We start from the raw sequence: 16635 nt of genomic DNA, 5'->3' as shown, positions 1-16635 counted from the left end.
AACTCACAAATGAGAAGACCTTACTAAGCCACACTGGGGCCAGGAAACGTGTTGTTGCTTATGCCATCCACGGAACTGGTTCTATTTAGACTAGACTGTGCGAGAGGGTTGGGCAGGAAGGTTATCCATCTCAATACAGTCTACTCTGGATTCCAATGCCGAACCGGTATTTCCAGATGCAACCCAAGATTGGCCGTTTGTCTTGCAATGATGCAGCGTGCTAGTGGTAGACAGTTGCTGTGTGTTTGTGGTAAGCTGTTGGTTCAATGCCGCTGTTAAACGGTGTGCTTCGACTGCCAGCGTACCCGAACCAAGGAACTTTTCGGCAAGTACGGCCAGCTGAATGAGAGTAGCCGTCAACTTCTCCGACTCTACTCTTTGCTGCTCAATGACAGCAGCGTTTGTAGTCCGTTGATAATGGTCCAGCAATGTCCTGTGGACGTGACACGCCAGCGTGACACCAGCACCGATCACTGCACTTGTCAATGACGACCCCCACTCTGAGCCCGTGTTAGATGGAATATCCCTTTTGATGGCGTGTATGGCACTCTCCGCGACCGGTAGTGTTGACAATGTCCATTTCTGGTATTGTTAGCAACGAACATACATCTGGAGCTGTTTCCACTTGCAATGAACCATGGCAATGCTTGCTCAAATCCAAAATAGAGCACCCATAACCCCAGCAATAGGGCTACAAAAAGAGAAATTGGAGCCTTGTAAGGGCTGGGAAGATGTTCGAAAGGCTGAAACTCCGTAAGAACGTCAGTCGTCTTCGTCGACAAGGACTGCCACTTTCCCCGTGGTCTGCGCAAGGACAGCCCGTTGGCAACAAGCTTTGTTGCAAGGCAAGAAAAGCATTCCAAGACCAAGAAGTATGGTTCCGTTTCCGACGAGGCAAGTTGGGAAATGGCAAGAGCAAGAGCAACACCCATGCCAAACACCTGGATCTTGATGACCCGCCATTTTCGTGCGCTCCAAGTTCGCGACGATGTTGAACCCAGCGCTCCTTGAGAGTCTCGGAAAGGTGCAAGGGTCGGCTCGAGGGCCTTCGTGGCGTTGATGAAAGATACATAGTTCAGAAGAGAAGCGATGATGATCCTCAGCCAGGCATCGTTCGGCCTAGCAACTGTCGCAATAACGGTGGACATAGCTGCGACCCCTTCGAGTGGCGTGGTGACTAGATTGATAAATTTCGTTGATTAGTCTAGAAATGAAGTGACTGAAAGCAAGAAAGTGCTGTTGTAACTTGCTCGTAGGAGAGTGTTATTTATATGAAGCATGCATGAAGAATGAGCTATAAATGGATTGCGGCCCACCGTAAGTTGTCACTTCGAATATCGCAAGTTGCGATGAGTATGAGATAGATCGCAGATTACGAAATTCGCTCTTCGCAAACGTTCAGTTGGCGGAGAAGAACGCTGCGGCTAGCTACACATTGCGTAAGATTTATCACAAATTGCGATGGACTTGTGAGGTTGATCGCAAGTTACGATCGTTTTCCACGAATTCATCATTAGCAGAGGAATATCGCGGCTTGCGATCGTTTTCTTAAGATGGATCGCAAGCTGCGGCAAGTAGCTCACATAAATCACAGACTGCAATAGTTGTAAGCTGACTGAGATCTGTGTAGCTTGAGCGAATATCGCAGCTTGCGATAACATTGCGCCCATGCGAAATTCTCATTGGTAGTTATGCTGTCGCGGCGCATGATGAAACCTTGAAAGGGGCGTGGTAAGGCATACAAATACCGCCCTGTGTGTGTAGCATACATTCTCAACCTACGCCTTACGCAACAGTTATTTACAAGGCGGCGAGCTTGTTTGTATAGTTACACACTATCTGGGTACTACAAACGTCTAGTTACCTGTTATGCTGGGCGAAGGACACTGCACACTTCCGTCGCGACTCGAGCACATCCGGCAAATTTCTTCTAAACTCAGCTAAAGTAGATGCTACCATGTCTACACACACGTGGCTGAAGCAAGAACCTGTCGACCAAGATGATCAGGTACGCGACTCTGCGCATTCTGAGTATGGGCAACATACCTCAAGTTATGGATACAGCTCTCCTGCCATACCACGTAAAGTACAAGTCGAGATGAACCTCGATATGCTTGCGAATGAGGAGAAAACTCGCAGTAAAAAATCTTCTGCTCTGCGAGTAGGCAATTCCAACAACTCTGGACACCCGGTCATAAAAAGGAAGATGAAGCGTTGCGCACAAGACTGTAGTGATGACGATGAGATCTCACACCAGCATCATCGAAAACGGCCAATGAAAGGAACCGAGGATTCCAATATACCTCTTGCTTGTCCATTCGCAAAGCATGATCCCATTGCTTCCCCTGGCTGTTGGGACTTTGCTGCGGAAAATCTCGCTCGACTCAAGTACACTCACCTTCCTCACGCAGCATGAAAGCTAGCTTACCAGATACAGGGAACACCTCCTTCGTCGCCATGAACGACCATACTGTCCGATCTGTTTTGATTCGTTCCAGAACTACGATGCACGGGACTCGCATGTGAGAGAGAGGGAATGTGATGAAGTGGATGGCAAGCAGCGCGGTCCCTGGATGGAGCCTGATGTTACCTTGAAAATCCGTCGTCGTACGAGGAAAGGCGAGAACGTGACTCAAGGTTGGCAGCGCATATATTCCATCCTATTTCCCGAAGAGAGAACGATTCCTTTACCTTGTAGATAGTCCTTTCTCCAGTGCTTCCACAAGCTCATGGCTAACGTTTCATAGACACTGAAGACATTGGTCGATTATACATGGAACGCATGCGTAAGACCGTCGCCGACGATTTCATTCATTACGTACACGCAACACTCGATCTTTTATCAACGGACGGCATCGCGAACAAACCATCGGCCATCAAAGCTGCTTGCATATCACACCTCAGCAAGGTAGCCGACCAATACGTTACGAGAGGGGAAAGCAAGAGTAGAAAATAGCTTTTGCCAAAGTGACTGAATTCTAACATTGAAACACCGTGTGCTATATCATGTTAGACCCATCCAAGGGTGTGAGATACTCTACGATAAACTCCAACTTATACCCCAACGGCGAGAGTATCATACACTACCCTTTTGCGAGCCACCCATCTAATCACAAACCCTTTTTGAAAAAAAAACATAATCAGCATCCTTCCTAGCACTACCCAAACTAAGAGCCCTAAACTCCTCGCTAACGCCACAGTCGCCAGAGGGTATACCCAACAAGACAATTCTCACAAGCGTCTCTCTTGTCATTTCCACACAGCATTCTTCGGAAGAACCTCAAACTCAGACTACGAGCCCTGGCCCACACTCTCCATACCATTTCTTGGCAAACCAAATGGATTTCGGTTATCTTTCACAGGCGTGTTGTCGTGCTTGTTGATGGCCGCATTGATAGGACCATTCTGCATGGGAGGACCGTTGATACTAGCATTGCGGACGGGGCCGCTCATACTGTTTCGTCCATTTACAGGATTGCCGTGGATGTTTGTTGGTATATTGTTATTGTTGTTCATACTGGGCCCCGGCATGCTGTTGTTACGATTGTGGTTATGGCTATGATTATGATTGTGTATACCATTCCCATTGACCGCAACAGGTAGACCGTTGGCCATTCCGTTTTGCATGTTGTTCTCCAAGCCTGCACTCATGGGTCCGCTCATTGGAGGGCCCATTCTTGCATTTGTACTCTCGTTGTTGTTGCCCATGCTGTCTACGTCAGGCCAGAAACGCTCTTCGAGCCAGCATATTTGTCTGAAGATTTCTTCGCAGCGCGACATTTCTTCCTTGCCATCGCGTGTGGTTGTGATATTGGCTAGTTCGTCGACGAGTGTGCGCGTTGCCTCGTCGAATTTGCTGAAGGCGGGGGACGTCCAGTTGGGTATAAGGGCTTGGTGGAGGGCGACGATGTGGGAGTCGCTGGAGGTATTGTTGAGGGTGCTAGAGAAGGAGGAGGCGTATTGCCAGGCGGAGCGGTAGCACTGTCAGATGTTAGCCTCGTGCGATCTTTGTTAATCGCAGTTGTACGTACATGTTCGCTTGCCCATAATACGACCATGCCTTCCAGGAGTGATGCGCTCGCACTGCTCGCGCTTACAAGAAGGTCAAGCATGGCGCGCGTGATGGGTGTTGGGGGGTCCATGCCCACCGCGAGTCCGTACTTGGTCGCGGTGATCTCGAAGAACTGCATCTCTCGTCGCATGTTGTTGAGGGCGGATATGAGAAGGTCCATGGTGCGGTACATGGGATGGAACTGCGAATTGTGCGTCTGCGGCAGTCGTATCTTGGCCAGCAGCTGCCCTATGAAGCGTATATATCCTCGCGCATAGTGCCCATCTTGTACGAGCCATTGCGACAACGGCCCTGCGCCTAGTGATCCACAGCCGGCGTGCGATAGGAAGGGTCGCTGTGTTGCCTGCGCAAATGGACCCGAGCAGATGGTCAAGAGATGCGACGTCAGCGAGGGCGCAACATTGGGTGCCATGGCAATGTTTGGCGCAATAGGCTGTCCATCGCGAGTGCGTTTATTGTTCGGTCCGCGCCGGTTCACTTGGAGGTTTGGGTTGGGCTGTTGGCCATTCAATATCTGGCTGGGGCCAGCCGGGGGCATACTGGGATCAACAGGCAATCCATTTTGCGGCGGAGGCTGATGCTGCTGTTGCTGCTGCTCCTGGGCGATCAGATGGGACTGTGCCTCGGGGGATGCGAGGTATCGCTGGCAGTCTTGGAGATGCTCAATCTGGCGCGTCGTGTTCTTTGCGCGCACGAAGCCGCAGTGTAGACAGCGTACTTTATTACATTTCGAGGGTGTGTCTTGGTCTTGGAATTCTTCAAAGGCTCGCCTTATGTCAGGGTTGGCATGCCTGCCCATCGCGGCCTGCCATGCGCGTTAGCCTAATGGCAGCACACGGGAGCACATGGTGTTGTAAAGACGAGAGAACAAGTGGAGCTCACCTCGGATCGGGCTGTCTCGATGTATGTGTAATGTGTATGTATTGTAACAATCAGGGCGGGTAAGGAATCGCCCCTCACTACCTAGGTTTGCCAGGGGGCGCAGCGCCCTTACCTCAGCCCCCAAACATGACATCTGCCTAATACCGACGCATACGAAGTGCGTGACAGTACCTACAGGTATCTGGGGTGTTTTACTTTCTACGCACGGTTATGTAAAGCGAAGCAAATACCTCTAGGGTACATTGGGTACATTCTTGGATACGTACCGACATCTTAGTAACCAGGTTCTATTCGTTACAGAGCAAGCCGCCAGCGCCAGTGCACGCGAAATCTTTCGGTAATTTCCAACGGCCCTGCCTTGCATCAGAATAGCCTTCTGCAACACCTGCAATTCGGACAACGCTGTCGAAACTGCATACGTGTGACATTACCGACCAAACTTTGTATGGAATACCGCCGTCATTCAGTCGCCATGCAGTCGCCATGCTATGCCGACTGTTGGGAAGTCACATGGGCATGACAGGCCGTTACTACCCGGACGGCGACTCTCCACCACCATCATACCGACGCCTTGACCCGAACTTCAAGCTCACGATGGCACGCATTACCCCACAAACTGCTCCTTAACCTCTTCCAGAGATGGTTTCCGCTCGCGCATCTCCGGTGTCAAGTATCGCGATGCCATCGTGACCGATGACGCCGCCGAAGCCGCCGTTCGCCTTCTGCAGTTTTCTGGTACATAGATACTTTGGTACCCTAACATACCGGCAGACAGCTGCTCGTCGGGTACATCGCCCTCAGACTACCTTGGGCCGCCACGATGGTTACCTTGCACCCACTACCGAGTGTCTAAAAAACTACAACTGTCACAAGGCCTCCGACGATCACGCTCGTTGATCTACGTCCGACCGTCGGACGCGCCGGGAAAGGCATCGTGCAGAACTCCCCCGCATCGGCCAAGCTTTTCGCGATCGCGCGCCGTTGCACGTTATACCCGCAAAATACGACTCTTAGTCAAGTCATTACTTAGGCCAGCTGCATATGCGTCCGGTAAGCTGGGAGGCGAATCTCGTGATACACAAAAGAGGAAGTTGGCAATGTGCGGTGAAGAGCAGGTATGCGATGACGTCTATGCCCTTGCTGCTTGGGAGCTGGTTCATACTGCTGCTGTTCTACGAAAGGGCCAGAACACTGTGTTGTGCATGTCGGAAATTAAGGTAAGGGAAGAACTTGCTTTACGAAATGATGTTACTTTTAGCCAGCCATCACGGCTGAGGTACACGCCTTCAGGTACCACAAAATCGCTGCATAAGGCAAAGATCACTGCAAGCGGGAGGGAGGTGACATCGATGATGACTCAGATAATGCCATCATACCTACATGCCATATTGGAAGTACTCCGGCCTCGTGGGCCTTTTGCCCGGCAACAGCGTGTTTTGCATGTGGACGTGTTGCCGATCGCGGGACCTTGGAGAAGGTCTCTCTCAACTTCCCCCGCGCAACACTGCCGTTTGCTGATCCGCCTGCATTCCTGAGCCGTCCTGCGTGAAGAACGCACAACATCAGATGCTCGGTACGTACCAAAGAACAGCATGTGAAACTACTAGGAAGTGTTCCGAGCAACGGTTACACGGACCTCAGCGCATTCCCATGTCGTCAACCAGGTTCTTTGCAGGCCGATGTTGGCAGACGCCAGCACACAATCCAAGAGCCCACCGTCCACGTTCCGGTGTATCACCACACTCCTTGGATGCGCTTCCAAGCTTCTCGAAAGATCGTCCCCGGCGCGTGAGCACCGCCTCGGAAGCTAAGTGGCTGTGACACGCCGATCCCCACATCATCGCCATCAAACAGTCCTCCAATCAATACACTGTACCTGAATGCTCCATACAATTTCCGCCAAGCACCAACCCTGCATCTGACCTTTGACCCGGCCGACCCCAGATCTTTTTTTCCATGCTAATACGTGCCGAGGCCTTCAGGGTCCATTTTACCGTAGCTTGCTTGCGGATCTAGTCTTGATGGTGGTTAGGCAAGCGGCTTGGGGTAGCTTCTGCTTGCTTCTCCTATTGGAGCTGTTGCGTCACTACGTCAGTTGCCAGCAATGCCCAAGTATCCCGAGTAAGTAACGATGTACACACCGTCCCGATGTAGCGGAGTCGTGAGATGTCGGCGATACTGCGGTTGGTTGCCTTGGGAGGCCTTCCCAGACACCGCCTTGGTGGTGTCCAGGATAGCTCTGTCAGCTAGCTAGGATGAAGCTCCGTGTTGTGGAGATCATCGCTACGTCGTGAAGCAGCGAACACATGCTTGTTTGGTGAGCATGACTGGGAAGAAAATTGGGGCAACTTTGTTGCTGTGTTGGCGGCGTGTGAGCCTTCGTGCTGGGAAGTTAAAGGGAGATCCTTCCCCCAATGCCATGGGTCTGCACAAGTCCTACCTTGGATCTACCAGTCTAACAAACTACTTGTACTCCTCTCGAGCACAACTGCATGTTCTACAATCTCCAATTAGTTGAGTAACCTTCTTCATCTTCATCATGATCGGATCCTGGACTACCGCGGCGGCCGTTGGCCTGCTCGCCCTCACAAACGCGTCTCCACTACAAAAACGCGCACCCATGTTCGACTACAACAACCAAAAGGTTCGCGGTGTCAACACTGGCGGATGGTTCGTCCTCGAGCCCTGGATTACACCTAGCATGTTCGAGGGCAACAGCGCAAAGGACGAGTACACACTCGTAGCAGCTATTGGCAAGGACGAGGCACAGTCAAAACTGCAAAACCACTGGAACTCTTGGATCACCCAAGACGACTTCAACCAGATGGCAGCTGCTGGTCTGAACCACGTTCGAATCCCAATCGGTTACTGGAGCGTCCTTCCACGTGAGGGCGACCCATACCTACAAGGCGCTTACGAGAAGCTCGGGGAGGCACTCGACTGGGCGTCTGGTGCTGGCCTCAAGGTTATGATCGATCTCCACGGCGCACCCGAATCTCAAAACGGGTTCGATAACTCTGGAAAGTACGGCTCTGTCGGCTGGACTCAGGGCGACTCAGTGGCCTACACCATCAAAGTCCTCAACAAGATCCGCGATGATCACGCGTCGCATCCCGCCGTTTCAGCTATCGAGCTTCTCAACGAGCCTCTGGGTCCCAACCTTGACATGAACACCGTCAGGCAGTTCTACATGGACGGCTGGGGTAACCTCAAGGACTCCAACGTCGCAATCACTTTCCACGATGCATTCCAAGGTGTAACCTCGTGGGGCAACTGGGGCGCGGGAATGTGGAACCTTCTTCTCGACACTCACCACTACGAGATCTTTGACCCCTCTGCTGTTGCCATGAGCATCGACGACCACGTCAAGACAGCTTGCGATTTCGGTAACCAGATGGCATCTACTGGAAAGTGGACTGTAGCTGGCGAGTGGACCGGCGGAATCACCGATTGCGCCAAGTGGTTGAACGGAAAGGACAAGGGCGCGCGCTACGACGGTACTTTTGGCGGCAGTTCAAAGGTCGGTGACTGCACTGGCAAGTATACTGGCAGTGTTGCGAACCTGTCAAGCGCCGACAAGTACAACATTGGACGCTTCATCGAGGCGCAGTTGGATGCCTACGAGAAGGCCACAGGCTGGATCTTCTGGACATGGAAGACCGAGGGCGCACCCGAATGGGATATGCAAGATTTGTTGGCCAACGGTATCTTCCCCCAGCCGCTAACGGCACGAAAGTGTAAGTGTTCCTTGTGGTGTTGCATGAGCATGAAGCTGACAACCTCTAGACCCCGGCCAGTGTGGCTAAGTACCTCGCTGTTCATGCGACGTCTACTCGGCGCCTTCCTACTCTTTCTTCTTCCACCACACACTCGCTCCGTCTCGACACCCATACTATACACCCGGCCAGTAACGATGTAACGAATTTCATACCGCTTCGAAGATACCCCGACGCGTTCGCTCGCTAAACGGGACCCCCGTCATAGGGCTGTCCCTACTTGTATTGTCTGACACGACATATAGCTGTCACTGAGTCACACGACCCGCTCGCACCGTAGCTTGAGCTGCAAAGTATGAAGTCATGGTCGAGGCAGGGGCGCAGCCGGCGCAAACGTATATATGAGACGAGAAACAAACTGTATATTCAACAATGCAATGAAGTAATTGAAACAAACGCAAATTATCGTGACACACGTGAGCCTTGAAGAAGATTAGTTTTGCTGGGTGCTGCTGGGGCTGAGGCGGTAATTTTGCGGGCAGGCGGCCTTGTTCGCGCCTGCCGCGCCGGTCAAACTACAATCTCACCCGCACCTGCCTGGTCAAGTCTGAGAGAGAAGATTGCGTGATGATGGCTGTAGTGCAGCCTCGCTTAGAGCAAGACTGACGATGCATCGCAACAGGTGCGACAAGTGGCCAAACTCTCCTCTCCATTGCCTCGTTGAGCAACTGGCGGCGCGCGCTCTAGGCGGCAGCCTGCGCGCCAGTACCTGAAGCTAGAGCGCATGCGACTCAGGTACAAGCAAGCAGATCGCGTTCCACGGGCTACGTGAATCCGGAGAACCCTCGCTCGCGCATCGCGACACACGAGTCGTACAATTCGTCGCAGACGTCGAATACAGAAATGAGATGCGACTGCTATCTCAGCGGCGCAGCGCTGTCGGCCCTTCGTGCCTGTGCCTATGTAAGCGCCGATATTGCTCACCGTTCGACGGCTGACAGGAACAACGCTCCTGACTCCTCAGGCATCCACTGCCCGCCAGAAGCAATCTCCAACAACCCAGAAATAGCCCGTGCCATGGTCCAACGAGCTCACCGGTAAAGCCACCAAAGACTCCTGAGCACGCCGCAACCCACAAGAATACGAGGTGTCTAAATCTCTTGTCGCCTTGTCATTCGTCACGCTCATCCAAGCGCTGTCCATTCAGTCTAGCGCTAGTTCCAAGGGATATTGCACGGGACTGGAACACCAATCTTAAGTTGCGCCGGCAACAGGGGTACCTGCATTGACCGTTTGTAGAACGCGAAATCGATATAGTTCGAGTGTCTCCCCTCAGCTTGTCTTGTTTCTTCCTACTGCTCACCTCGCCTAAGATATCTTGCAGCCCTCAGAAGACTTTTGTTCTTCAGCCCTTCTTTTCAGAAAACCAGTCACTCATTACTTGCCGTCTTCCAACTACATAATACTCTCGATCTTCTTCGGATAATCACCTAATTCCACACACACCAACTTTCAAAATGTACTCCAAGACCGCCATCATCACCTTCTTCGCCGGCTTTGCCGCTGCCCAGATCCACGCTCCCGTCGGCGAGCCCGCTGGTAACCCCATCACCCGTCCTTTGAACGAGGTATGTTTGCATCATCCCTGAGTTTGCGCGCATCGCGAAACTCAAAACAAGATCCGCAGAGCTAACGCGCCCCACCAGGTTGTCCCCACCTGCGAGCAGTTCACCATCACCTGGCAGCCAACTACCCCCAACACTGTCTCTGTTCTCCTCCTCAAGGGACCCTCCACCAACGTCGTCAAGTTCGGTCCTTCTCTCGCTGAGGGAATCGCCAACAGCGGTAGCCTCGCGTGGACCCCCGCCTCCACCCTCGAGGCCACCAACGGCCCCAACGGATACGGCATCCAGATCATTGACGATGTCACCGGCCAGTACCAGTACTCCACCCAGTTCGGTATCTCCAAGGGCAACTGCGAGGAGGCCGTTTCCAGCTCCATGATCGAGCCCAGCAGCGTCGCTGTCGCTAGCTCCACCCCTGCCGCCAGCAGCGCCTACGCTCCCGGCTACGGTGCCTCAACCCCCCTTGCTAGCCACACCCCCATCCCTCTCCCATCTGCTGTCCACTCCAGCGAGGCTCCTTACCCCACCACCGTCGTGACCTCTGCTATGGTCCCTGCCTACAGCACTGGTGTCTCTGCCAACGGCACCGTCCCCATGCCCACTGCTGGCGGTAACGCTACCACCAGCCGTCTTCCTGAGGCTACCACCAACGCCGCCTCTGGCGTCCAGGCTGCGCTCGGCTTTGCCGGCGCCGCCGCCGCTTTCGCTTTCATGCTATAAGCGCATTTTCCTGGTCTCCCCTGGATTATGTTACTATGTCATGACTAGCTTTGCGTTTCCTTCCCTTCTCCGATGATACTCCTGGTGTTTATTCATAGGGTATACCACCGTCTTGTTTGGTTCGAATTTCGTGTGTCGTGGTCGGCGGTTGTATCTAAAGTGGAATGAGAGAGTGTTGCATAGATGATGGCGCTATTTTGTGCTATACCCAAAAGGTCTTGATTGTGATGCGTAATGGAACCCATTATACCCCTTAGCCTTAGCCGTTCTTCTATGATGAAGTTGTGACGCCCATTTATATCAATCATTGACGATGACATAACAGCTCTTCGAGTAGGACCATGCGTCTTTCATAGCATTCTATTCTTCATAGCGGAACAGTCATCAACACTCGGACAAATTAATATATCTCGCACACTGGAACTGGTAGGAGACATTGATGGGATTCATTGAAAGCCAGATCCACGAGCGGAGTAATGTTCCGACGCTGATGACACTCTAGATTGCAGTTTGACGTTCTCGACCGATTGACAATCATCTCCTTAATTTGTCTATGCATCAAAGCCGCCTGCGCCGCTTCCTTAGATGGTCGCGTATGTATCATGGGCACATCGTGCCCTGCGGAAACCGCATTGGGATTTCACCCGTGCTCTAGATTTGCTGCACGAGCGGGATAGCGGGAGGCCCCATTATACGCCACGACAAAGAGCAGTTGGTGTATGACCATGAGACCTACCGTCTCCAGTGCTGAAGTACAAGAACACATCCTCGGGATATCTATACAAATACATACAGTAGTGCCATGAATCTCAGCCTTCCTCGCGTCGCTTCCGGCTTGCGCGATTACTAGAGATGCAATGCAGGTACGCGGCGTGGTCCGCAACTGACTGGTCGCCTTACGCCCTCCTGAGGACCCAAGTTGGGGACCAATTGAATCGTAAGCTTATGCTCGACAAGCAACGCGCCTTGCCATGTATGGGAGACGGACTATGAGATGCACGATGTTGTGGAGCGAGATTGAGCCAGCGCAAAGACCGTGTCAACATTGGCAGCTCCTTTGAGAACAAATGGCCTCCTAATAAGACATGCGTCAACCGCCTTGATGTTGGCAGCCATCACTTTCATCCTAATCTTTGTTGATTCTACCTACATCAGAAATCAATCATCATGAGACTCCAAGCTTCCATTCTCCTATGCGCGCTAGCATCCGCCGCCAGCGCATATCTCGTCGAGCCCCCAACGCCTGCGGCAGCAGACACTGTCCCGAATTGCAGCGCATGGCAGATAGCTGAACCCTGGATGTCATCTTGCAACAATATTGCCAGCGCACATGGCTTGCCCATCTACCAGGTCGGCCCATGGGTAAGTTTCAAGAACAAGCGGCATCAAAGACATTGCATCGTCTGACCATTACTAGAACCCGTCGTGTAAGGATTCGAACGCCTTTGTCGTTGGAAACTCTTATTGCATCGAGGTTAACGGCAAGGAATGCTACGAAATCGGCGAAGGTGCTTGTCAAGGAGACGATCAGTGACGGGCGACTGCAAGCATTTATATGTGATGCAGCCTGGAGACGGATACCAAGTCGCTAGGCATGCTGGAGATACTTCAAGCCAAACTTGACAACCCCATTGCAAGAAAAGCCAAAAAAAAAATGATATTCCCAGAATCCCTGGATCGCTCCCGTGTCCCCATCTAGCTGCTTATGTATCGAAGTCGCTCAACCACTCAATTGCTCGCATGAGGCACCCTCATATCCAGTCCGATGCCAAAGACCCAAACGCCGAGACGGAATGAAAAAAAAAGGGTCATGGGTATAATATAATCATGGAAACATAATCACGCCATTCATCCATCCATAATGTCCATTGCCCCTCTCTCTTTCCCATCCACGCGCACGTCACATAACCACACACCCAATCTTCTTCCTCCCTTTCCCCTTCTTTTCTTTCTCTCCAACCAACACACCATCATGGTCCACCCTTGAGCCTCTTCGCCCACTGATCAAGTTGCCCACACTCTGACTCGCCCTATGCATTCCATAAGGATGATTGTGCACCTGGTCTGTCCTTGGCGGCGCACTAATAGGGAACCTCTGCCCAGCGACAAATTGCTGGCCCGGGGGCGCAAGAGGCGGTAACGCAGGTGCGTTTCTCGGTTGCTGATTCACAGCTATCGATGCCATCGGTGCAGTCTGGTACGGCTGCATGCTCATCCTCGGACTAGTCGGTGGTAAGGGTCGGCGCTGGACAGCTACATTAGGCGCTGAGCCGCGGCGCATGTTAGGCGGCAAGCTGGGGACAGACGGTGGAGCGTAGAGGTCGAGGTTGTCGTGTGCGACGCGTTGAGTGGTACTACCGTTCGTGGGACGGCGGGTAGGCATGTGGGAGGAAGTGTTGGGGTATGCGGTTGCGGACATAGATGTACGTGGGGTGTGTGACAACGGGGTGTAGGATATTTGTTCTGGTGGCGAGCGGGTGCTCGATCTTCGCCGCCGGATTGAGTCTGAGGATTGAGGGCTGGGGTACGTGGAGGGGTGGATGAGAGAGGGACGGCGAGTTGGCTCTGGGGGTGGTGGCGAGGATACATCGATAGAGGATATTGATTGCTGACGTTGCTGGTAGGGATGTGAGGGAGAAAGCTGGGAGGGGTCGATCGTCGCGGACATGTTGGTTGGTAATCGGGGGACGGGCGGTATCGAAGACGAAGTATGTGCGTGAGGTAGTCGCGGCACTGGAGGCGCGTCCGGATGGCTCAAGCTGACACTTTCTGCTGCTGCGGCAGTGGTTGTGTACGCCGGTGGAGGCGGCACCCAGTTATCTGCATCACTCTCATGTGGTAGTTCTCGATGGCCGTCTGCACGACGATATTCCAGGGGTCTGAAAGGTAATGCGCGCAAATGCCGACGATTTGCGGGTGACACCGCTGCCACAGTCGCAGCTCTAGCCAAAGACATCTGAGATCGAGGTTGCTGGTTGTCATAGGGAGCTTCGAACATTGCTTGTGCCTCTTCCGGTGTCAACTCCTCGGACTCATCAGAGGGTAATCGGGGCCGTGGCGCATTCGGATTGGCGGTAGTATGTGATCGTTGTACAGGTGTGGTGCCAATCCTTGAAGGTCTTCGCGCAACAGTGTTGTTTCGATCCTGAGCTCTTCGCTGCGCCATGGTCCTGGTTCGCACCAGTTCAACCTCACGATCAAAGTCTATAGAGCCTTCGGGAAGCATCTCGCCTGGACAAAGGGGATCTAAGTCGTACTCTGTCTTTAACGGCGTCGGTGGAGCGCGTCCCAAAGGTTTTGTCTTGTCGAAATCAAGGACGATCAAAACACCTTTCGAGCCCAACGGTGCTCCGGGTACATCGTTTTCGTCGGGTAGCACGTTGGAGTTGCCAACTGCCACAAGCCGTTGTACGTTTGCATTCAACCTCACCCATCTCAGCACACAGATCTCCTGCAGAGTACCTGCGTTGTCATTGGGGATCGGGATGCAAAAGCAAGGCTGAATAGGAGCATCCACCTTAGTCTTCTCACTCGGCTTGTACTCCCAACCCGGTACTTCGTAAATCCAGATATTGGTGGTCCCGCGCATCCGCAAAGCCACCGCTGCAAGATCAGCGTTGGGAGATACGGCAGGCATAGCATCGTCCACAAACTCTGAGCGTGTCCATCTTGCGTGATCTGGCAGAAACATCTTCCTCTGTGTGAAGCGTTGGCATGCAATGTCATAGATTCCCCACGAATCCTCCTCTGCATTGAAAGCAAAGAGTTCGTTGAACGTGCCCGTGTCCGCGTCAGGAAGCAGAGTGGCTTGTCGTGCAATTCTCGCAGTCTCTGGGAACAGAACCGAGCCCGTCCACGCGGCCTCTGGTGGCTGTGGTATGGGCTCACCCTCCTCGGTAAGTGGGCCATCGTAAAGCCCAGGAAGAACGAAAAGGGCTGAACCATCCGACTTTCTTGCATACCCCGTGATAAGCAGCGTTCGGCCATCGTCAGAGAACTCCAATGCGTCACCAGCGGGTCCAGAAAGCGTACGTCGTGTCGTCTCGGGTACCTCAGGCCCAATAGCGATTACCTCGATGCCAAATTTGTTTCCCGTGATGAGGATACGTGCATCCGGTGATATGACTATTGAGCTAGCCTCATGCACGAGCATGATGGTGCGCCTCTTCTTGATCTGATTATCCCCCTCGCCATGTATTTCGTAGAGATCGACCTGCGAAGGTCTTGATAGTACTGCCAACAAAAAGCCGTCCTCGGTGAGGTCAATAGCCACGGGCTTGCGCTTGACTTGCAATGTCCTCGCCCATAGTCGCGGCAGTTGCACTGTCTTGATCAAGAACAAATTCGAGGCCGAGTATACCGCCACATAGCCGCCTTTCCTCGACACGTTGACGTCGAAACTGTCGGGAAGTGCAGATGAAGACGCGGTATTGGATACGAGTTCGAGGAGGGTGAGGCTGGGAGGCGCATATGGCGGTTCGGCGATTGGCGTGCTGTCATTCGATCGCTCGTCATAGGTGGTAGCAGATGTCATGGCCGTCGAGTAGCCTGACGAAGAGATGGCATCCGTGTTCGCAATCGACGACGCGGAGAGCAGCGTATTCACGTGCTCGTATCCCTCCGAGTCCTCAGAACTCAGCGACGTGGTGCGCGCACGCTCGTCATAGGCCGCCCGTCTTGTATGGGCACTGCCCTCATCGCCAGCGAAGGCGACGCCCTTCCCCCGTCCGTCTGTCGTCGGCGTTGTGGCAGAGAGTTGCGGTCCCGAGTGGTAGTCGTGTGCAGTCCTCCCCACCATCGTAAGCCTGGTCGTCCCTTCCTTGAATTCGTACGTGTCGTGCGTGGTGGTAGCCGGTGCGGAAGGAGCGTCAGGCGGGCATCGGACACAGCTCCATCAGAGTGCCTATCGTCGCATCTATCGTCTTCAGCTGTAGCAAAAGCAGGACGGCAGCATTGCGATTCCCCGTACAGCAGCAGCAAGCAACGTAAAGGTGTCTAGCAGGGCGCTATTGCTGCAGCTAGGCATAGTCGGCCGGGGTCACGTTCCTCGTTCCAGCTTGGTCTAAGCCCGATCTGCCGCTAACTCCTAGTCTGATGCCATACTCCGACGTCTATTTACAGAAACACACGGTCATCGCAACTCGAGCCCTTCCGTATCGATAAATTCTGCAAAATCTCTATCTACTGACCGCCAAATCGGACGTGCGACACACGATAAGCCGCGAACCTCGGTACCGTCCGTCTGTAGTCTCGCGACACGCTGTCACCTTGTCAACCCCAGATAGCGCGATGCGACATGGTGGAGGCTGAGTCGTTTCTGGCGGCGGACCGCCTTTGGGGCCGCCTGAAGCTGAGGCTAACACACGCTGGCGAATCGTGGAGTGCTGGTAGCCCTGGTCGCGCCCTTAGACTTGCAGCTGCGAAACGCGGGTCTCGTGGTGGGGCAAACAACTGTCTCTACACCCCCTGCACAAGAGGTCCTTCAACCCTCGCCATAGGCCCATCCGTCGCCAACAAGGCGCTCTGTAGTAGCACGGGATATTTTACCTGCAGCAATGTGGCTTTTGATGTTACCATCACCGACGCCGAGTAGGGTCCTTCAATCTCCGCTGCATGTGCG

At 53.2% G+C, this 16635-nt stretch overlaps 7 protein-coding genes across 7 annotated transcripts; 4 read left to right on the top strand and 3 right to left on the bottom strand.

Moving 5' to 3' along the window:
- Positions 1–90: 90 nt before the first annotated feature.
- On the bottom strand, positions 91–1148 carry GT037_007361 (uncharacterized protein; the record flags this gene model as incomplete). Its single annotated transcript, XM_038932408.1, has 2 exons — positions 91–582; positions 672–1148. The coding sequence occupies 2 exons, from the start codon at positions 1146–1148 to the stop codon at positions 91–93; spliced, it is 969 nt and encodes a 322-aa protein (XP_038784896.1).
- An 809-nt stretch (positions 1149–1957) lies between these two features.
- Positions 1958–2956, top strand: GT037_007360 (uncharacterized protein; the record flags this gene model as incomplete). Its single annotated transcript, XM_038932407.1, has 3 exons — positions 1958–2388; positions 2438–2694; positions 2748–2956. 3 exons carry the CDS (start codon positions 1958–1960, stop codon positions 2954–2956), a joined length of 897 nt encoding a protein of 298 aa, XP_038784895.1.
- A 335-nt stretch (positions 2957–3291) lies between these two features.
- On the bottom strand, positions 3292–4871 carry GT037_007359 (uncharacterized protein; the record flags this gene model as incomplete). The annotated part of the gene is made up of 2 exons (XM_038932406.1): positions 3292–3981; positions 4032–4871. The coding sequence occupies 2 exons, from the start codon at positions 4869–4871 to the stop codon at positions 3292–3294; spliced, it is 1530 nt and encodes a 509-aa protein (XP_038784894.1).
- A 2622-nt stretch (positions 4872–7493) lies between these two features.
- GT037_007358 (glucan-beta-glucosidase precursor) lies at positions 7494–8760 on the top strand (the record flags this gene model as incomplete). The annotated part of the gene is made up of 2 exons (XM_038932405.1): positions 7494–8691; positions 8741–8760. 2 exons carry the CDS (start codon positions 7494–7496, stop codon positions 8758–8760), a joined length of 1218 nt encoding a protein of 405 aa, XP_038784893.1.
- A 1427-nt stretch (positions 8761–10187) lies between these two features.
- Positions 10188–11015, top strand: GT037_007357 (uncharacterized protein; the record flags this gene model as incomplete). Its single annotated transcript, XM_038932404.1, has 2 exons — positions 10188–10298; positions 10377–11015. The coding sequence occupies 2 exons, from the start codon at positions 10188–10190 to the stop codon at positions 11013–11015; spliced, it is 750 nt and encodes a 249-aa protein (XP_038784892.1).
- A 1167-nt stretch (positions 11016–12182) lies between these two features.
- On the top strand, positions 12183–12549 carry GT037_007356 (uncharacterized protein; the record flags this gene model as incomplete). The annotated part of the gene is made up of 2 exons (XM_038932403.1): positions 12183–12377; positions 12433–12549. 2 exons carry the CDS (start codon positions 12183–12185, stop codon positions 12547–12549), a joined length of 312 nt encoding a protein of 103 aa, XP_038784891.1.
- Positions 12550–12915: 366 nt separating this feature from the next.
- GT037_007355 (uncharacterized protein) lies at positions 12916–15813 on the bottom strand (the record flags this gene model as incomplete). The annotated part of the gene is made up of 1 exon (XM_038932402.1): positions 12916–15813. One exon carries the CDS (start codon positions 15811–15813, stop codon positions 12916–12918), a length of 2898 nt encoding a protein of 965 aa, XP_038784890.1.
- Positions 15814–16635: the final 822 nt, after the last annotated feature.

This window comes from Alternaria burnsii (assembly GCF_013036055.1).
Source record: "Alternaria burnsii strain CBS107.38 chromosome Unknown 715, whole genome shotgun sequence".
NCBI lineage: Eukaryota > Fungi > Ascomycota > Dothideomycetes > Pleosporales > Pleosporaceae > Alternaria > Alternaria burnsii.
This window is presented reverse-complemented; position numbering and strand designations above follow the sequence as displayed.